The following is a 22,953-nucleotide window of genomic DNA, read 5'->3' on the forward strand; positions in this document are numbered from 1 at the left end:
ACACGGTCCAAGTTCGAACAGACCTAACTGCAAAAAGTATTGCACATTTTGGACTAAACCAGCTGCCGTAGTGGGTCGTTGGCAATATTTTCGGAAGATAAGCATGTCACTGTTTCGCAAAAGTAATGCTCGCCGCCTCCTGAAGTGTCGTGCGATGCGTCTTCGCCATTTGCAGTGTATTAAAATTATATGTTAAAGCCGCATACGCGCTTCATTCTGAAAATTAAGACTTTGCATAGAATGCTGTATACAAGCGATGTAGTAGATTACAACCATGAACATAATTGCAGAGCGCACCCGTCTCTCCATGGTGTACTGTATGCTGTATTTTCCTGTATTTTCCTCTTTTTGTTTACTTCCGGAGTTTCGTTGGAATTTCCCACACGTTTATTCTGACTAATCGAGAAGCAGTTTCGGAAATACGCTCAAAGACATGTGGCCAATGAGTGATGTGGATGTTATCACATGACTGCATTTTGGTTCGTTTCAACTGGTGCGGAACAGAACGATCAGTGTGGTGTGAAAAGGAGCCAAAACTGCTGAAAATATACAATGTATCATTTATTTGCTTTTGGTCCAGACCAAATGAACCGAACTATAGGTGTGAAAGCACCCTAAATCGGTCTAAACTTACCAGAACTCTAGTTGATGTTAGCTTTATCTACTTTACAGTAGATGGTTTGTAGAGAGTCACTCATCTGCTAGAATTGGCTTCACACAGTTCTGCAGTAGGATGAAATGAAATAAGATTCTGTAATTAGCCTCCAGGAGTAATCTCTTGAGGAAATATTAAAAGAAGTTATGTTTCTGATGTCGTCTTGTTTCAGATGCATTGGTGTCTTCCTCTCGCTACTGGAATTTAGACCTGGTTGTTGTCCTGTTGAAGTATCATGCTCATGACATCAGATTAGTCAGCAAACCTTATAATGTTATAGAAACCCATAATCTTGACAAGTGGAAAGATGGAGTCCAAAACTGGACCGTTATGTTACCAAGACTGTGGGATCATTTGGTTTTCTCTTCACTTAAAGGAGGATAAGCCCATCCACCACGGCAAGGTATGGTCCCAGTAGAGAGGTTTGGTTCATGCATCAATGCTCCTAAGCAAAACAAACATCTTCCATGTAATCACCAACATAGGTGAGCAAATAGAGATTTAAATAAAGGATTTCACACAGACCTCTTCATGGTCTAAAGATTCCCTACGCACAGGTTGACTGATGTCACGCCTGAGTGAAAACAGAAAATAATCAACTCACTTTAACAACTCATTTAATGTTTATAATCTGCTCTCATTACTATATTGGTAAAATGTCAAAACTCACCTCAGTATTTTATTAACACGCTGAAACAATTCAAATTTCCAAATGAGAAAACAGCAAACAGCAACGAGGGTCAGGATGAACAGAGTCCAACAGGCACTGGATTCTGTAGCTACAATGCCATTGAGAAAGTATTTTAGTTAGTTCACACAACACACTACATCAAGATTTCTATAACATCTTAAACTTTACACCACATGCTGCACCCACAAAGCTAACAGTATTGTAGATGACCCCACACAACCCTCACATTCTACTATCTGGAAAAAGGCTTTGAAACATTTAGTTCCACACAACCAGACTGTGTAAGTTTTTTCAGCTCAACCCATCAGGCCTCACACACACTTGATATAATCTCAGTTTATTTGCTGTCTATGCATTCTCTATAATGCCGTTTTGCACATAATAATTCAGTGCTACCATTGTAGGTGTACATATGCTAACACATTATTGAATAAATGTTGAAGGATGACTTGTAGTTATGTTTAATAGATAAACTGTGTATAAATGTGACCTGTGTCAACTATCTTCCAAGAGCATTTATTTACTCTTCCAGTGAAGGACAAATAATATACATACTTACAAGTTTCAACATGCATATAGAGGGAACCAAGAGCTTCCCCGTATTGGTTAGATGCCAAACAATAGTAAGGTCCGTTACTACCAGGAGTCAGCTGAACAGTCAGACTGCTATTAACACCACTGGAAAGAGTCTCGTTCACTGGAAAATATCTAAATGAAAATGTATTTGATAAATAATGGTAAGTGTGATTGTATAAACAACACACTACACAGATAAACATCACACTGTTGGGGAAACTGACTTCAAAATGCTTATTTTGCAATCCTGTTTTTACTGATAACACTTATATGACTCAAAGCATTTCAGTCAGGACCACTTGAGTCAAAATAAAGACAATTCTTTGAAATTCCCCTTCCTTTTCATGAGCTTCCTTTGACACTGATTAAGTTAAACACAGTTCCAAGGAGGAGCTAGGGGAGGAGGTGGGTTGCAGCAATGCAGAGGAAACAGCCAAGCAGACAGACTGAAAAAGCATTTAAATAGGGTGCCCTGTTTGAAATGGACCAATAGCGCGCTTAGGAATCAGATCAGCTGATGGGCGGGGTTAGAAAATTGACATCAGCTGATAGCCGAGCTTGACTATGTGGCCTGCCTGAACTGACGCTGAACGCTATATTTATTAGCATTTAAAGTGTTCTATCCCTCAATGGTGATAAAATGTACATTATTAGAGCAATGTTAATGCTACTAGGCTATGTACTGAAGACACACATACAAAATATCACCATGATCGTGAAGAAAACGTGGAGTGTTTTGTGAACTTGGAATAGGATTTGGATAGTAATTGGATAGGATCCACAGGAACATTGCAGTAAAGATCAGGAACATATCACCAAGGAAGATATCAGAAATACATCAGCCATTGGAGTGATAGAGAACAGAGTGGTCTGACTTTAAGTTTAGAAATTATAATTTTTGATTTCTTGTTAAAATTTAAACAGAACAACAACAGAGCCAATCAGTCAGCAAACACAGCATACATTCAAACATATTAATAACAATATACGTACTGTAACAATGCATTTTTAATATGAGAGTGACTGTGGAAAGGCAAAGGGCAAATCAAAACTGGTCAGAGTTGGGGTCTCACTTGTTCAAGCAAATCCCACAAAGGGGCCCATGTCCGCCAGAACAATTTGGATTTGTTCTGCAAGCCATGTGTAGGTTTTTCCAAAGGGAGAAGATTAGCTACTTGTGCCAAACACATCTCCAAATTTGGTACCTGTGGAGATGACCATAGAATAATATTCATTTATTTGCCAAATGAGTAATGAAGTTTAACAAAGAGTGTGAAGCAGTATAGAAATCAAATGATGTTTTGCAGTATAGCAGTATAGAAATCAAATGATGTTTTGCAGTATAAAAATCAAATGATGTTTTGCAGTTACAGTTGCAATCATAAATATTCAACCCCAAAGAGTTTTTAGGATTTATGAATAAAAATCTTTTCAAAGTGCAGGATTCTGCATTGGATGACTTCTTTATGAGTTAAGTGATGCATAAAATCAACACAGAAAATGTCTGATGTAGTATTTGTGTGTAACAGTATATTTTGTTAAGATAGCCATGTAACAATTATTCAACCACTATATACTGTAATATTGTTATTTTTAAAGCTTTCTGACAGTTTTTATGGCCTGAAGTGGAGCTGAAACATCATTAAGCCTTTGGGAACTCTGTAAGGATCCTTCATTTGCTTCAGCTGTGATGCATATATAAACACCAACCATGAAGGTGTTCAAGGTGAGCTGAAATCATGGGAAAGACAAAGGAGCTTCCACAAAAGCTGAGAGAAGAGATTATTTCATCACATCTGAAGGGCCTTGGGTATAAGAAGATTTAAAAAATATTTAACATTCCAAGAGACACCATTTGGAGCATTATAAGGAAGTTTACAACTTATGGAACAGCTGTAAACCTTCCACAGTTTCATCAAGGGCCCTTAGCAACTTAGGACAGTCTTATAGCTTCAGTAGAAACTATAAGACGTGCAATGAATAATCAAGGACTTCATGGCCGGACCCCAAGATGCACTTCATTCTTGAACTCAAGGAACATCAGGAGTCGACTAGAATATGCCAGGAGGAATTTGGATAGAACTACAGAGTTCTGGGTGACAGTTCTATGGACTGATGAAACCAAACTGGAACTTTTTGGACATATGGACCAGTGGTATCTTTTATCAGCATCACTATAATGTCTTTTGAGGTGAGGGGGTTGAATATTTCTGATTGCAACTGTAAGTAAATATTTACTTACGGCATCTCCTGAACCATATCATGCATCTCCAGCATCTCATATGCCAGCATCTCCTGAACCATATCATGTACCTCATTCCAAAAAGGTAGAATGTTCTTACAGTCCCAGAATAAATGCACCAATGTTCCTATTTCAGATTTACATTTAAGACCAGTGTTTTGCAAAAACGCGTTACTAGTAACGCAGTTTAGTAAACGTGTTACTGTAACGCAGTTACTTTTGACAGTAACTAATACTCTAACCAGAGCCGATCGGCCCTATACGCTCACTACGCAAGTTGCGTAGGGCCCTGCAAATTACACAAGGCCCCGCCTCCCCTGCTTCATTTTTCTTCAAGTTTAATGTCAGCAAGAGCAAATAACAGTAAAGTTGATGTGATTCTGTCTCTAGTCTCTATCTGACTAACTAAATGAGTTACTTGGCCTGTCTGTCTTTCACACAACAATTTATTGCGAGAACATTTGCGTGAATAAACGCCCGTGTATATAAACGGCAGCTCGATAACCGTGCCACGCATGAACATGCGCTCATATGCGCGTGCAATCATGCACGGAATGACACGCGCGCTTTCCTGCAGCAACATCTGTGTGGGGACCAGTACAAAAAGTAGCGTGATAACGCTCCTAAATGACAACGTTTATAGTCTCTCAATCAAGGTTAACCATTGGATTTCCATTGGAGTGGGCATAAAGCCAGGTCAATAAGAATGCACATCCCTCAGTAAATAATAACCTTCTGGGATCAAGTATTGCTCTCATGCATACTATAAAACACAGTGATACGGTATCTCAAGCTATTTTAGCTTTTATTCATTCACATGATATGGATTTTTGATATCAATACTTAAAATGTAAATATTAAGAGTGTGATTTCTAGTAGTAACCATATTTTTGATATCAGGAATTACATTTTACACTAGTAAAAACGTCATTTCTGATATCTGCTAGTTCACTAGTTGAATATTGCAAGAGCCAAGTCATCTTATAAATAGTATTTTATATTTGAAAATAGATAAAGATGAATCTGAGGGAGGCCTAATGCAAAATCCAAAGCTGTGTTCTATTTCTTATATATATATATATATTTATATATATATATATTTATATATATATATATATATATATATATATATATATGTGTGTGTGTGTTATATTTTATTATGTTCTGCTTATTTACGATTATGTTAATATTCACTTTAAATTCAATTGCTAATATCAAACTCAAAAATTTTATTTTTAATATTCCATTCAATAAAGATTTGTTTATACCTCATTAAATTTTGTATTGTTTTACTCTTTGATCGAGAGATGGAGCAAACTTTTTTTAAAAGTCGGGAGGTTTGTAGTGGGATCAGTTGGGTGTCAAGTGTGAATGTGTGGCAAATGGTTTACATATGCTCATTATTTCTTTAAAAAAGTAATTAAAAAGTTACTTTTAACAGTAATGCGTTACTTTTTGGTGTAAGTAATCAACAATGCAATTGAGTTACTTTTTGAAATTTCTTAGTAACTAGCACAACACTGTTTAAAGCACAGCTTAGATACAATCAGGTACATTTTATGGAGGTGTACTGGGGTAAGATATGTTCTGTATATGAATTTAAAGTTTTGCTCATGCACAGAGCTTGAGGTTGTTTTATGAAAAACCTCCTCACATATAGAGAGCCATTCATCATCAGTAAATGGCTGGCCCATGTCCCTTTCCCAGATCTTTCTTAAATCATTTAACCGTGAGGAGGTTTCTGATAACCGAGAATACTGATAAGAAATCTGACCCTTTAATGCCCCTAGCAGAAGAAGACTATTTTCAATATCAGAGAGTTCCCAACAAATTTTCCACTTTTATTTGAAAAGGAATAAAATGACATAGTTGGAGAAATTTGAAAAAATCAGTTTTAAGAATTTGGTAATCCATTCTGAGCGTTTCAAAAGATTTAAATATCTTGCCTGAAAATAAGCTGCCTGAATTAGATATACCTTTTTCTGCCCAGATCTGAAGGCCAATATTGTCTAACGAGGCAGGGAAATCAGGATTCAAAGTGATTGGGGATTGCATAGTTAGATTATTGGGGACACGGATAGACTTTCTGGCATCCTCCAAAGCCAAAAGGGTGTTAAATAACAAAAGGTTTTCAGCTACTGTGGGGACCTCTCTACACTGTAAAAAACGATTCGTTGGTTGAACAACCATTACTTTTAAAAATAAATAAACTAAAAATTAATAAACTTTATACTACTTAGCATATAGGCTATAGTGTCTGTAACATAAATATATAAGTTACAAGTGTATGCCTAAATATAATGAACCTAAGTGTATGCCTAAATATAATGAAAAAATAACGTCACGTCAACTAGTATTAAAGTTGCATCAAAACTAAGTAATTATAACATAATATTTTAATTATATAACTGAGCCACGTGATATGCAAATCTGGAAAAAACTGGAGCCATTTTGTCATGCACATGTGAAGACGGTGGAAAGATGTAAGCTTAACTTTCTATAAACTAAGCAAAATATTTGATTTTGAGGTTTTGACATTAATAAACACTTGTTTGTAGTGTTAGGTGAAGATATTTTCTGAAACGCAAAGAGGCGAAGACGCTGAAAAGGGGTAAGATTTATCGTTTTAACGTACATTCGTTTATTTGTGTTAATGCGTTTGTGGTCAAGAAAGAAACTTTTTTAAATTGAATTTCTGAATTGCCACGAATTTAGCTTCAACAATTAGAAATGTGTTACTTGAATACTTATGAAAGTCTAGTTTGTACAAGTAAGTTATTGTATGAAAGGAGGAACGAGTGTGCACGCAATTGTGTGACTGCTGAAAGCAGTGTGAATCTATCGAATGAATGTTCTAGTGGTTAATTTGTTTATTTCAGAGGAATATGACCATGCATCGCGTTGGCACGTTTGCATTAAGATAATTCTTAAAGTATATACAATCTTTTACTGAAAAGGTCAATGTTAGTAAGACCCTGCAATGCCTTGCCTATTCATACTAAATATAAAACTGTTTTTTTCTCCTTCTAGTTCAGAGCAAGAAAGTGTTGCAAAGGGAGTGTCCTGTTGGAAGTGAACTTTCATTTGTCAATTTGACACATTTGTTGTACATTCATGATGTGTGGTAGGCTTCACCATTGCAATGCAGCCTTCTTCAAAAAATAAAGTGAAATGCTTTGTTTTGTGTGATTTGCATGTGTAATTTATTTTAGTGAAGTAACATAGGGTGACCCATACTAGGAATTTGTTTAACCCATTAAAGCAGCAGTGCAGTATGCAGACCAATAGCTGATAATCTACAATAAGTTAAAATTTTACATTGGTTCAACTCAATTGTCTTGTTTTAACATAAATGACCTTAAATTTTAAGTTAACTTAACTTGCAATTACTTAGTAGATTCTATCATGTTATATTTTTATCTTTAAATAAACAATGTTGTGTGTACCCAAAAATGTAAGTACATATAACAACGGTTTTCTTGTTAATTTTAAGTAATTTTTTTCCAAGTTGGGTTTACTTAAAAAGTGTGATGCAAAAATGGTGCATACATATTTTAAGTATATCCAACACATCATTTTTACCAGTGTAAAGTTATCAATACATGGGAGAGATGTTAGCATTCTTGGAGGACAGGCAAAGAATTCCATACTGACCCACAAGGAGTTGGTATCACTTAGAAACCATCTAAGCTTTTGTTTAATCTGAACAGTCCAATAATAGAGCTGCATGTTGGGAACTGAACAACCCCTAGTCCCTTGGCTTGAGAAGGGAAGTGAGTTTAATCGTAGGTTTTTTATTATTCCATATAAACTTACAAGCAGTGTTCAAATCCTTAAAATGGTTCTGATTCAAATAACAGGGTATACATTGAAATAAATAAAGTAAACAGGGAAGCACATTCATTTTATTTGTGATAAAATAACAAATGAGATTATAACATCTAGAGATATTATAGCAGCTGGGTCACCATTTGCAGTCAAATGGTGTATTATGTTCAACAGGTGACATATATTGTCTGAACCATAACAGGATTTAATGAATCCAGTTTGGTCTGGTTTAATGACCTTAGGTAGGATTCTCTCCAGGCGACGAGGTACGGCTTTGGCCACAATTTTGAAGTCTAGGGTTAGTAAACTAGTTAAGTAAACTTATTGCGCGATATGAGGCACAGTCTAATAGGTTCTTTCCTTTTTTGAGGATCAAGGCAGTCCTCCAAGAATCTGGAGTAAAACTGTCTTCTAAAAGATTGTCAACTACTGGAAGATAGGACATAACATGAAGATAGGAGACAGCACATTCCAATTTTTTGTAAAATTCCAGAGGGAAGCCATCAAGCCCTGGTGCCCTCCCACTAGGCATAGATTGAATACCTGCAAAGATATTGTCTTTTGTTAGAGGGGTATTGAGAAAGGCCTGGTCCTCGTCTGAGATTGAGGGTAAGGATATCTTATCCAAAAATGTATAGGGTCTTGGGGTGCACAAGAGGAGGTGTACAGATTCTTATAGAAGTCTTTAAAACTGGAGTTTATTTTGGCGTTTATTTGATGGGAATGAACTAAAATATACCTGACTAATCCAGTCTCATTTAAGCTTTAAATGTTCTATATCTGACAAATGCGTCTCCTGTAAGAGTGCAATAGTTACCTTTTCTCTCTTCAAGAGTGTTAATAAATTCTCTCTTTTAACTACATTACCCAAGGAACATGACAGACAGAGAAACCCCCCAAAACTCCTTCTAGAAATAAATAAAATCCACTCTAGCAAAATTAATGAGGATAAATGTAATGGCGTAATTATGTAAAACCTAAAAAAGGAAAGAGAAGGAAAAAAAAACTGTGGACATAAAATTGAATGGCAATTGGATAAGAAAAAACAACAACTTTAGTGCAGGTCTCACATAGCAGTCATAAAATATAGAACTGAAGTTTGTCCTTACAAACAGAGTTCTGCCAAGTGGCTCTGCATCACCTTGAAAAAGCCATACATTTGTGTTCAGTAGGAAGAAACATGATACGCCCTTGAAGTGGGAAAAAATGGGAACAATCTTATGGTCCACAGAAAAACAGGATGGAAAAAATCACTAGGCTGCGTCCAGAAAGTTAGTAGCTGCTATCACATTATCAAATAAAATGATCTTTCCATTGTGTAAACAGCGAAGTGTAGTGAAGTCGAAGCCTCGGTATACCCCTTGATCCACCATTCTTTTGCACACCCCTCCAAATGCTCGACGCTTAAGCGCAACCTCCGCTGATAGGTCCGGGAAAAAGTGTAATGTGGCAGCACTATGTTTTACTGGTGTTTTCCTACACTCTAAAAACTGCTGGGTAAAAAACAACCCAATTTAGGTTATTTTGGCAACCCAGCGCTAGGTCAAAAAGGGACGAACCCAACGCTGGGTTATTTTAGCATGCTGGGTTGTGATTTTAACCCAACTATTATTTAAAAATGACTACACTGCTGGGTTGAATTTAACCCAAAATGAGTCAGAAATTTAAGTGATTAAAATAATGAATAATGAATACTTACTTTGGTAATCCAACCCCGCCCATGGGAAACACGGATGTATGTGGAAGCAATTTAGGTGATCTAAATAAAATGTCATCCTTCGTTTTATTAATACACATTTTCTTATTTTTGTAAAGGATGTCTAGGCTAAAATAGCAAACCTTAAATGTAATATATAATATGTCTAATGGAGCTGATTTTGTCATAACAGCATGTAAAATGCTTGCATTCTATGAAAAAGTATCAAATATCACAGTAAATGCATCACTGACTTCAGTCAGAAAAATTTACTTTAAGAATACAAATTTAAAATCTGAAAACATTTCATAACATTTACATAAACCTAAATATCCGAAGATATAAGAATCATCAGTAAGAAGCATCAATTCCAATGTAATTGCAGCAAAACTCAAACTGCATCAAACTGACTGCAGTCAGGAAAATTTACTTCCAATTAAATATGTATTTGAAATATGAAAATATCAAGTTAAAGAACACAGAATTCCATTAAGCAGTAGGGTCACAGTAATAATAATAAGTGTATTAATACTATACTGTTTAATTAATAATAAAAAAAATGAATGCAATGAATGCAAAAATGAGTGCTCGCAGAACTCTTACTGCTGGTGTCTCCTCCCCAGGAAGTCCATACACCACAGTCTGAAGACACTGCCACACCAGGGAACAGTACTTGCTGCCATCAACTAATTACATAGAAAATATTACAGTTTTTTACAATTGCTATGACATGTTTTATACATATAATGTTTTTTCAATACATTAAACAAGTTTCCTAAACATAACTTATATAGGCTAAAGTCAAAGTGAACAGCTGTTCATATTGTGAATTAAAACACAAATATATTCCCTGTATTTTATTCCATTGCTAATGAGAAACAGCTTATTGCAGTTATGCAAATATATAAATCACAGCTGATTCCCATCTAGGAACCACACTCAGGTGTTGAGTTTTTTTCAATTGCATTATCATATGTTCTCAAGGGAGAGAAAGACAAGTACCAGGACAAGGGAGAGGAGTGGGGCAAGGACAAGGACAAGGGAGAGGAGTTAGAATGCGTGGTGGCGCTCAGAGACGGACCAGAGCTATGGTAACTGATCAAATAAGAGCTACTATCATTGACCATGTCATAAACCACGGGCTATCATACAGAGAGGCTGGTGAACGAGTACAGCCAAATCTCAGCCGGGACACAGTGGCATCCATTGTCCGTATTTTCAGAGAAACCAACAGGTAAGATATTGCTTCTCCTACAGCAAAGTGTAAATAATTTTACCATTTACTGTTTTAGAGTGACTGTATGCCTCCGGTCTCTAATATGTAACTGTATTTTGTCCCTCTAAGGATTCAATGTCTACCTCCCTCAGGGGGCAGAGGAAAGTTCTTGAATGAAGAACAGGAACTTCCTATTGTCAACATGGTGATTGCATGGTTATGCAATGCAGTCATTACTGTACTATACACAGTGTGTTTTGCAGTAAACTACTCTATAAACCTGGAGTACATTAGAAAATACAGTAGATATACAGTACAGCACAGCATTTACATACACTGTGTCTAATTACTTTCAGAGAGTCATGGAGTTGGAGGCCAATCGATTCCCACATGAAATTATCTATGTTGACGAGGCTGGCTTGAACTTGGCGAAAATGCATCGCTGTGGGAGAAACATAATTGGCAAAAGGGCCACAGTTACCGTGCCGGGCCAGAGAGGGCAAACATCACCATGTGCTCAGCAATCTCCAACAACGGTGCACTCCTGCATAAATGCAAGATTGGCCCCTACAACACTGACCAGCGTCTCCTGTTTTTAGAAGACCTGCACGAAAGACTGGTGCCAGAGGTAGAAAGGGGACAGGTGGGAGACCACTTGCCAATATATGTTATCACATGGGACAATGTGGCATTCCACCATTCCCGTGCAGTCACAGCCTGGTTTGACGGCCATCCAAGGATGATGTCCCATTCCCTTGCCCCTTACTACCCTTTCCTCAATCCCATTGAGAAGTTTTTCTCAGCCTGGAGATGGAAGGTTTTTGACCATCGTCCACATGACCAAATGGTCCTCCTGGATGCAAAGGATGCTGCATGCCAAGACATCACAGCTGAACACTGCCAGTGGTGGATATGGCATGCCAAAAGATTCTTTCCACGATGCCTTGCCAGAGAAGATATCAGGTGTGATATGGATGAGAACATGTGGCCAAATGCAGAAGACCGGGGATATTAGAGGATTACTTTGTTTTTTATTATAATTCCGGTGCTTTTTCTGTTTGTATATCTTGCAGTAATGTCCTATTGCAAATAAAGTCTTTACTGCAGCAATTCTGTGTCTGTACATTTTTTTACATAAACTGTACATTTTATAAAGCTACTCTGAGATTTGAATTTCTGCAGCAAAAGAAACAAAATGCATGCATTTACTAAACCCAACAAAACAAAAATGGCAGACCTGACACATAAAATAATGCAGTTTCTGTAATTTCAGCTGATGGTAGTGTTTTTTTGTCAATGTGCTATGATTGACTAAATGTTCCTGTTGGAAGAGAACATATGTTAGTGTTTTGAATAATTATTTGATTTTAAAACATGTTTGCAGTGTTTTGTTAGATATATTGTGTTAGTTTATTATTGTATTTTGAAAATTAGTTTTGGGGTTTAGTTTACAATGTGTGATTTTGAGCATGAAATTAACCGTTTTGCCAATTGTGTGTTTTAAGTGTGTTGGTGCGTTAAGAGTTTAGGAAACTTGTTAAATATATTGAAAAAACTGTCATAGCGATTGTAAAAAAACGTTATGTCAGTCAAAAGGCATTTTATCCAAGAATTGCTCCTAAATTATCCTAATTATCCTGGGTGTGTAACGAATAAAATGGCGGTAGAACATGTTTAGTTTCAAACTTTATTTAGCCTGAGCTTGACATTCCCGCTTGTTTCAAACTAACCACAGGCTTTACAGGAGTATAGGAATTTAAATTTAATCCTGAATAAAAAACTATATATTATGTAGCATGCTCATAGTGAATGAATCTCATTTGCTGTTGAATGTACCTTACAGTGAAGTTAAACAAAATGTAGAGCGGGAAATTGGATGTCCTAACAAAATACGTTACCATCAAGTAAACTCCACCGTATCAAAAACCATATCCAACACAGAAATCATTTATAATAAAGTAGATTTAACATGTACAAAAGTAATATTTAAAAAGCATTTACCCTATTACTTTCAAGCTCCAATGAAGATGCCACGCGTGCTCTTCTGTTCACTGATCTGGGATCTGTCGTGAGTTGGAGCACGGCTGTCACTTGGCCATGTGGTAGTCTCAGTTTAACTGACTGAAAGCCTAAATTGCGCATATAACACTAAAGCAGGTTTTTTTTATTTCTATGAACATCGTTAAATACATATTGAATAACTTATGTTTCAGACAGAATTTCACTCGCTTTCATCTGAAGACGCAAAGAACGTTAACATGCATGCTCTCTTTCACGTCCGTGTTACCAACCCAGCGCCACTGGGTTATAGCTCAAGACAATTTTCAACCCAAACTTGGGTTAAAACAACCCAAAGTCCTACCAAGCAGCCTCAGCACAGCATTGGTTTGAAAAAACAACCCAGCGTTTTTTTTTTTTTAAAGAGTGTAGCAGCTCTTAAAACTGCCTCTCTTTCTCGGATGCATAGAAAACGCACAATAACACTCCTTTGGCAGTGTGTTTGGTGTGGACTGAGATGGAAGTGGGGTTCTATGCGCTCTCTCGATCTTGATGACAGGGGAGTCTGTGGAAAGCTAAACCCAAACCGGTAACATAGCCTGTAAAAATGCAGTCAGAGATTCACTGCCTTCCGCTTTCTCAGTAAACCCAACAATCCTCATGTTTATACGGAGGCCCGTTTTCCAGGTCGCCCACTATAGCCTGCAGTTGTTCCGTGTCTCTGTGTCAGTGACTCGTGCGGTGAGGGCAGCGAATGCGTTCTCATGAACTGCAACAGAAGAAGCAATATTTCCCAACTGACCCTCAATACCTTCTAGCCTGGTACCAACAGCCCTAATTTCACTCAAAATAAGTGAAGTATCCGATTGTAGGCTAGCACTGACCTCTTCCCCTTCTCCATCACATGCAGAGGGTTTTTTCATTTTCTCCTTATTTTTCTGTAATCTTGTTGATGAAAAGATAGGAAAATCCTTATCCCCAGAACTCTCCATTTTTCTTCACATTATGGAATAAACACAAAGTATGCGAAAAAACAGGGCTAGATAATAAAATTTCAGAGTTCCAAAGCGGGGCAAAACTCTTAAGCTGCCATCTTGCTTAGGGTCACTTAACCACCCCTCACACTTATTTTTAACAATGAAGCTGCACCTGTTATATGATAAGCCATATAATATGCCTTGTGTAGGTTATAGTATGCCTTGTGTAAGTACTGCATTTTTCTTCTCATGACAGTTTTCTTGCCACAGCAAGAAATCAAAAACTACATCTCTGTTTATTTAAAGCTTCTTTGTTCAGATGTCTGTTGTTAAAAGTACATACTCTGAGCAGGTGCAGCATTATTGTAAATATAATGTGGTTTATGTACCTTACTGTGGCATTTTATGATTAACATACAAAGAAGACTCAGCTCTGTTACCTGCCCCAGGTAAAGTTTGTAGGTTTTGGATTAGCGTCTGTGGCACAAAGAAATTCACGGGTTTCCCCTTGATCACCTGTTGAACTAATATAAACCACCTGGGGAGGATCTGGGAGAAAAATGAAAGAAACGTTAATACTTTATACAATGTACCATTCAGTAAAACAGAATTAGGTGTAATACTTTTTTGTGTTAAATCTGACTGCCCACATATTCCTTTTATTTTAGTATATGGTTATAAGCATAAAAATAATGAACTTGTCATCTTACAGTGAATATCCAATGTGTAATTCATCTCTAGTTTCTGCTTTAGGCCAGGGTGTGTGACTACACACTGAACCTTCTTCTGGTTTAGATCTTTAGATGCAGTTCCAATCAGGTTGCTTTTAACAGTGTATCTATCTTCAGAGTCCACAGTGACAGTATTTTGTACTTTCACTGTGTTGTTTAAAGCATCCAGACTCCACGACACTTCTGCTGCAGGCTTTGCATTGGCTGCAGTGCAGGTCGCTAAAATCCCTTCAGTGTCTCCAGCAACAGCAGGAACATCAGTGCCCACAGTCACAACAGGAGGAACTGAAAACATGAACAAGAATAAACAAACAAAAAAAAAAGGTTGTTTAACAGATCTCTGAATGAATGTGTTTCATTAATATGTATGTCTGACCCTGATCACTCATGTGATTTAGCACAAGTTTTATTTATAGAACTGTGAAGACATTGTAGACTTGTTGTGATGGTAGGGTTTGACTTTAGAGCAGTGAACTTCACACTATTTCGGGCTGCAGTTATGAAAACCATTAAAATCCCATGTACACTCAAGTTCAAGTAATTAAATAAATGTCAACATCCTGATGTTTCATTTTCATATTTATCTAGCCTCAGCCATTTAATTTTTTTATGCAACAGCACTTTCAATTGGATTATAGACCCAATACCTGTTTTTTCCAAAAAAAAATGATTGGCTATTTGACTTTGGTGCCTCTGAAGTTTTCTTCCACACAACATCTCATGACATATTTCTAGACACAACCTTACTCATCAGGAATATAAATATTCATCTGGATTTTTAAAGCTGCTTTGAGGAAGTATCTATTGTTGAAAGCAACATACAAAAAAAATTATCACATGAGAATATGAGATTATCATGTGACGCATTTTAGACAAACCACCAGTGCTTATAAACAGAGTACAATGCATAATTAAATGTATTTAATCTACTTAATGGTACTGTTGCTTAATTCATAACCGATAAGAATTCAATATTCTAAAGTCTCAAAATGATGCATTTTCTATACTGCAAACATGAGCATTGCTAAAAGATGGGTCATCAGGTTCCATTTTCAACTGATTAAAATTCAAGAAAACACACTGAAAAGTCAGGATTCAGTGCTCAAGACAGATCTGACCCACTGGTGTCCTGCCACATAGTCTCACTGTTGTGTTAAATGGTTTCTAAGACCTGACTGAGTCTCTGTATCCAGGCCAGTCTCACAAAGAGCTTGTTCTTTTTTGCACAACGCAACAAATTAACCAAATTCATTTAATTGGTTTGCAGTTTGAGATGCATTTTATTGAAGATAGTATACATGCAATGGACACAGTCATGAAAATTCTTGAGTTTAAAAAAGCATTTCTATACGTTGTATAATGTATACCTTTTTTATACCTCTTGGCCTCTCTGAAACATATTATCCAGAGTAACATATACAATGTATTTTATGGCTGTGTGGACCCAAAGTTTGGTTTCTTACACTAGGGCCAAGTCAAGAGTCAAGAAGATTTTATTGACATTTAAACCATATATAGCTGTTGCAGTACAGAGTGAAATGAGACAATGTTTCTCCAGGACCATGGTGCTACTTAAAACAAAGACACAGCTAAGGACTTATTAAGTAAGTCCTAGCCACATAAAGTGCAACTGTTCAACCTGGTGCAAACAGTACAGGACAGAACAAACAACACAGACAAGACAGTGCAGAACAAAAGACAGTGCAAGCAAAAAATTACAAGACAATACACAAAAGACAATGAACAGAAACAGCGCCAACCAGTGTAAATACTGTATGTTCAACAATATTGCGTGCAGTAATACTATAATGAACACAGTTTCATAGCATGTCCCTGAGATAATGTAAAGAATTGTGCAAAACAGCAAATGACTGACTGAAATGTAAGACAATGTGTGCAAAGAGCAAAAAAGTGTGCAAAAACAGCATGTAAACAGGTTGATGGATGTATATTGGAAGTGTGTGCATTTCGTGAGGGCCCGAATGCTTCAGTACCTTTTTCCAGATTGATTCAGCGTGTGGAGTAAATGTCCATGATAGTGGGAAGAGAAACTCCAATGATCTTCTCAGCTGTCCTTACTACCCGTTGCAGGGTCTAGCGATCCGAGATGATACAGTTCCCAAACCAGACAGTTGATGCAGCTGCTCAGAATGCTCTCAATGGTCCCTTTGTAAAAAGTATTCAGGATGGGGGGAGGGAGATGCGCCTTTCTCAGCCTTCGTAAGCCGTAGAGACGCTGCTGGTCTTTCTTGGTGATGGAGCTGGTGTTGAGTGACCAGGTGAAGTTCTCCGCCAGATGAACACCAAGAAATTTGGTGCTCTTGACGATCTCTACAGATGATCCATCGATGTTCAGTGGAGCGTGGTCGCTCTGTACTCTTCTGAAGTCAACAAACATCTCTTTAGTTTTATCAACACTCAGAGACAGGTTGTTGGCTCTACAAGAGGTAGTTAGCTGTTGCACCTCCTCCCTGTATGCTGTCTCGTCGTTCTTAATGATGAGACCCACCACAGTCGCGTCATTGGCGAACTTGATGATATGGTTCGATCTGTGCATTGCTGCACAGTCATTAGTCAGCAAGGTGAACAGCAGTGGACTGAGCATGCATCCCTGAGGGGTTGGTGAGTGATCCTGAGTGATCAGTGAGGTGGTGCTGGAGTCAAGAAGTCCAGGATCCAGTTGCAGAGGGAGGTGTTTAGTCCCAGCAGGCTCAACTTCCCATTGTATTGAATGCTGGAAGTTGTAGGTTAAATCGATTCACTAGAATAATTCTGTACAACAATGAGGTAAAGTCTTCTGTGTTGACCAGGTGAACACCATGTATATGGGAGTTTGGATTTAGGTAAGTAGAGAAAAAAAAAACACATGCAAAATACAAAACTGTATACTATAATTGTTATATCATTTTATCCTATTGTTATAACAACATTGATTGGGTTTATCAGAACATCTACAAAGAATTTTACCTTGTACTCTGAGACGAATTTCTGTTTTATATGGTCCACTTGGAAATATGCTGAAGATGCAGGTGTAGATTCCTTCATCTAAAAGAGTAACATTACTTAGAAGAATTGAGCCGTCCAGTACTGCTAAGTTCCCTGCAAATTTTACTCGGTCCCTCAGTCCGTTTATATGTTCTTCTTTGCCACTGGAAGTGATAACCAGAAAATCTGTATTTGTTGGCTTTTTCTTTGTTCGTCTTTGCCACCTAATAGTTGTTAGAGGCTCTGTTGTCTCAATCGCTTCACAGAATAACTGCGCATCATCTCCTGCTGTCACAGTCCCATCCCGACCAATGACCTTTATGGCTGTGTTAAAAAAAAAAAAAAGAATATTTTAATAATGAAATATGCTCACATCAGGAGAATGAGCAAATTGTTGCTTTCCTCCAGTGTTGTGCACCTCTACTGTGCTAAAAAACCAACCAGAATTCAGAAGAAGGCTGACTGGTTAGTGGCGTTTTAGCAAAGGACTCAGCAATCTCTCAAAAGTAATGCAATTCAAGCATGGGCTGGGTCAATTAAGGACATTCAGAAACTTGTTCCAAAGCCATACTAGTGTTATATTTTCTGTGTGAACTGGCTGAGTGTCATACTGAAAGGGGGGACTCTATATTAGTGCCCGTGGTTTTGGAGCTGGATGTCCATCATATACACTCACCAGTCACTTTATTAGACATTCATGTAGAAACATTTAAACACATTTTTGCAGCTATCTAATTAGCCAACCATGTAGCAGCAGTTAAATGCAGACAAACACAGATACATTCCAGCAGCTTCTGGTAATGTTTACATCAACCATCATAATGGGGTGAAAAATGTGTGATCTCAGTGCTTTTGAGGATGACATGACATTACCAAACATTGAGTATTTCTACAACTGCTCATCTCCCAGGATTTTCAAACACAACAGTCTCTAAACATTAATCAGTTTGGTGAATAAAAGTAAAACATCAGGCATGCAGCAGTTTTGCAGATGCAACAGTAACTCAGATAAACAGAGCTGTAGTAAGGAGAAACATAGACTGCACAACACGTCAATTCTTGAGACAGATGAGCTACAACAGCAGAAGACCACGACAGGTTTCAGTGAAGAGCCAAGAATAGAAAGCTGAAGCTGCAGTTGGCATGAGTATATAGTAGGATAATAGTATAACCTATATACCTATAGTCAGTGCTGTGATAGTTACTAAGAAATAGTAACTAGTTACCGTTACTAGTTACTTCATTCAAAAAGTAACTCAATTACTTTGTTGATACTTAATGTTCGAATTAATGCCCTTTTATGCTTTATGGTCTATACAAACACAAAACCAGACATCCCAAGTATCCCGGACTTTCCGGAAGTCTCCCGCATATTGATAGTGGCTCCCTGATGCCCGCAAATTAGTTACAATCTCCCGGAATCTAGAGAGAGCGAGCAAGAGCACACATGCGTGACAAAGACTGTGCTCCAAACCTTGTAGCGCGCGCACGGCAGAGAGGGAGAGGGCCAATCCTGATTGGCCTGTTTCGGTAAGTCAACAAATCAATTGTCAGTGTGGGTGGGCTATAGCCCATGTGTTTCAGAATACCTCCCGGAAAACACTTTTTGCAGGTTGGGATGTCTGCAAAAGTGACTTTAACCTCCTAAGACCCGAGCTTTGGTTTGGCTTGCATTTTAGATGCAATGTGATGTCCACGTATGTGGACACCAGGTCTTATTTTATTTAAGTCAGACCAGCACAAACTGAACATATCACAAGGATTTCTGAAATAAATAACAAAATAAGCTGAATAATATATTCAGAATCAAAAACTAAAGTGGCTTCTGCATTTGTAGTTGCTGTTTATTGCAGTAGATAGGACCTTCGAAGCAGAAAGAGACATCTTACATTTGACTAAAAGGTTTTTGTCTTTATGCTCAACTAAAGTGAAATAATGAGCATATTTCCACTTTAGTTGAGCATAAAGACAAAAACCTTTTAGTCAACTGTAAGATGTCTCTTTCGGAAACACGCCCACAGTGCGGCGTCTTCGTGTTTACACTTAAGTAAAGTTGGCCACATATTCACAGATTCGAGTTTCCCGTCGAGTCAAAAACTCCAGAGCTAAACGCTCTTATTACACAAATAACACATTTTTTAATCGTAGATTAAAATGTAGATTTGATGTAGAGAGGCAGCTACAACCCAATTTTCCTCAATATCAGCTTTCCTCCGCGGTGGACAAAATACTCTATGTGCGGACGACTGAGAGACAGATTCCAAGGGACCGTCCTCAAAGTGCAAAACCCGAAAAGCGAATACTAAAGAACAGTCAATAACTTTACTGTAATACACTGTACTGTCACCAAATTCACCTCACACATCACTAATATCCTGATATACAACACTTAATTTGGGGAAATGTCTAGTTGTTTATTTTTTATGATTTTTCATTAAAAAAAAATCAATAACTTCACTGTAATACACTGTTATTTGTGTAATAAGAGGTTTAGCTCAGGAGTTATTGACTCGGGAAACTCGAATCTGTGAATATGCGGCCAACATTACTTAAGTCCTGTTTACAATGGTTGGCATCCACCAATCCTACAATGCGTCGCTGCTGTAAACAGGCTAGGCTGTAGGCTACACTTCAGCCAAAATGAATTCATTTAAAAAAAAATAACGCACCATATGGTAACGGTAACGGAGTTACTTTATTTAAAAAGTAACGGTGTCAAACGTAACTGCATTACTCCATGCTGGTGGAGATGATGTAATGGTTTGGTGAATGTTTTTGAGTACTGGTGCTGATCATCTGCCTGAAGAAAAAACTTAAACTTGTGTCACAATGACAAGGAGTTCGTTGTCATTTCCAGTCACCAGCTCTAAATCCAATAAACCAGCAGGGGGATGTGGCAGAACAGGAGTTCTAACCATATACAACAAAACAATTTAGTCTATTCAGTTAAATAAATAAATAAATAAATAAATAAATACTATATACCAACCCAGCTAGAGAGTTTCACACTTTTGTGCAGATTGTTTCAACCCCTACAATTATACTATAGTTTAACAGTTAAAGAAGGAGCTCCTACCTTTAATGCTGCCAAAAAACAAATGCAGCAGACAAAAACATGTTAACCACGTCCTGAAACGCACCATGTTATATCATTTAATTTTCTAGTTTCTTTGTCCATCCGGTTTGTGGGCCTAGAGCCAAGTCTTACATCATTGCACACAACGTGATGCAGCAGTGACAAACACAACATCGAATGTTCTACTGTGAGATCTATCTATGTCTGTCCAGCAGGTGGCAGTAACGTAATGTCGCATATGACGTAATTTAACGCATTGTTAAAAGCCTGTGAAGAAGAGCTATCTGGGCTTACCACTGTTAAGTGCTAATGTGTGTATGTTTGGCTGCTGTGATGTGTCCTAAATAAAGCGACTAACAAGAATGACTTCTCTGGTATTTTCTGGGTATTATCTGGTATCTCAAGATACTACATATGGCGACGAGGATAAACTGAGAAGAATGGAGGATTGGCCAAATAAGTGAAAATAAGTGGAAATAAGTGAAAAGCAAGACGCCGAAGCAGGCGAGCTGAGTAAAACTTAACTACCACGTGAAGTCAATTAGGAGGAAAAATGGCTGGAATGGTCGGAGCGGTAACGCCGTTTGATAGTAAATCACAATCATGGGAAGAGTATGGTGAAATACTGAAACATTTTTTTTTTGTGGCAAATGATGTTGAAACTTCAGAGATGAAAAGAGCCATATACGTTGTGTGGGAGCACAAACATACAATGATGAGAGTCCAGAGAAAACAGGTGCAAAGAGTTTCGGAGAATTGGTGAGTTTATTGAAGAACCACTTTAATCCAAAGTAGGGTTGCCACCTTCAATGCAGAAAAATAAGGGACGCCTGCCGCAGCGGGGGCCACACCCACCCACGATGACCACAGTCCCGATGGTGTGCCAGTGGTGCTATATCATAACTTAAAACATGTATTCATAAAAATATTAAGATTGATACCAATGGACATTATAATAAGATATCTGCTATTGAAATCAGTGTGAACAGATGCACTCAGTCTCTCACTATAACAACTTAAGTGGTCATATTGAATACACACCTATGACAATAATAAATATACGCCAACAAAGTGTGACTGAGAACACAAAAAAAGCTTTTGGAGGAACTTGAGATGTGAACCATATTTTATTAACTTATTATTAAATTAATATATCCATAACTTAGTAATTATAACTTGCAAAAGATCTACCATGAACATAATAACATCAGTGGATGTATATCAGTGAATATCAGCGGACCAGAAGTAGTAGTGTGCAGTATTGGAGCATGTCGGGTATCTGGAGATGCCATCGTTTCATATGGATTTTCTGTCACTCTGACTCTGTCAAAAGAACCGGCGAGGTGGCGTCCCGCCCTCCTCTGACTCTGATTGACCGTGATTCACGGCCCGTAACAGTAAAACAAACCAATCAAACCAACGATGGCAACGAGTATTACCCAATCAGGGGCAGAATAGGACGCGTCTCCACACAATGCGGGTGGGATGATTTGCATGGTATGCGGTATAATGTAGACCTATGTAAAATACGGGACAAATCACGTCCCGTATTGATTTGATACGGGACGCGTCATTTTGCCTGTAAATACGGGACGATTTCACGGGACGGTAACCCTAATCCAAAGCCAAGTGCTAGAGCAAATTATCTTCAGGAGGAAGAGGAAGATCAGTTGGAAGAAGCTTTCACTATGTATAGCATTCATACAGCCCAGTCACAGGTGCCTCCTCTCACAGAAAGTTTACTGGTTAATGAATGTCCTGTGACACTGGATGTAGTGTAACTAACGAAACACGGATTGAGGACGGGACATTGTCCTCAATCATGACCCTAAAAATTATTTTTAGGGTCATGATTGAGGACAATGTCCCGTCCAGAGACAAGCTGTTTCGTGTTGAGGTTTTATGTCAAATATGTCAAAGCTGTTTCTCACACATTAAATATATGATAAATAGTAAGTTTTTCTGCATGACAAACACAATGTGTGGCGGAAGAGTGTGACAAAAGACCGAAATGAGTGACTGTCACGCTCAATGCGTGATACTTGAGAGTGTTCATTTTCTTGCTGTGTATATAGATTGTTGTTGTATTGCGCATGCGCTCCGCCTACTAGACACTTCAGAAAGAGTTGGGAAAATACCACCACCTCCACATTCTGTCATTTAGTCATTTCTGATTATGATGTTTAGTACAGAAATGACTGAACCTCCCACTTTATTAAATAAGTAATTTGTAAAACATTATCAAGATGAGTTTCTATGAGTTGATCGCTGATTTTAAGTGT

General features: G+C 37.7%; 2 protein-coding genes and 1 long non-coding RNA gene across 3 annotated transcripts in view; all 3 read right to left on the reverse strand.

The window, feature by feature from the left end:
* The window catches only part of LOC113663951 (protein CFAP210-like), a 169,818-nt gene that overhangs the window by 94,269 nt on the left and 52,596 nt on the right, over window positions 1-22,953 (reverse strand). The gene's annotated exons all lie outside the window — the stretch shown is intronic.
* LOC113653123 (nectin-4-like) lies at window positions 45-20,828 on the reverse strand. Its single transcript, XM_027162583.2, has 8 exons — window positions 20,672-20,828; window positions 17,578-17,919; window positions 14,590-14,895; window positions 14,320-14,428; window positions 1,906-2,054; window positions 1,326-1,434; window positions 1,181-1,229; window positions 45-1,100 (listed from the first exon to the last, which is right to left on the reverse strand). Exons 1-8 carry the CDS (start codon window positions 20,736-20,738, stop codon window positions 1,092-1,094), a joined length of 1,140 nt encoding a protein of 379 aa, XP_027018384.1. The 5' UTR covers window positions 20,739-20,828; the 3' UTR covers window positions 45-1,091.
* LOC125141540 lies at window positions 8,043-14,313 on the reverse strand. The gene is made up of 2 exons (XR_007140960.1): window positions 12,906-14,313; window positions 8,043-10,374 (listed from the first exon to the last, which is right to left on the reverse strand). It is a non-coding gene; the product is annotated as an uncharacterized LOC125141540 (long non-coding RNA).

This window comes from Tachysurus fulvidraco, chromosome 6 (assembly GCF_022655615.1).
Source record: "Tachysurus fulvidraco isolate hzauxx_2018 chromosome 6, HZAU_PFXX_2.0, whole genome shotgun sequence".
Classification (NCBI taxonomy): domain Eukaryota; kingdom Metazoa; phylum Chordata; class Actinopteri; order Siluriformes; family Bagridae; genus Tachysurus; species Tachysurus fulvidraco.

Bases quoted from the DNA above. Each gene is read 5' to 3' on its own strand.
- LOC113653123 (XM_027162583.2), bottom strand. From the start codon at position 20,738: ATGGTGCGTTTCAGGACGTGGTTAACATGTTTTTGTCTGCTGCATTTG. The intron at 14,429-14,589 runs GTAAGATGACAA...TTTTTCTCCCAG, and splicing joins TTACACATTGGATATTCACT to ATCCTCCCCAGGTGGTTTAT. The intron at 2,055-14,319 runs GTAACAGAGCTG...ATTTTCATTTAG, and splicing joins ACAAACTTTACCTGGGGCAG to ATATTTTCCAGTGAACGAGA.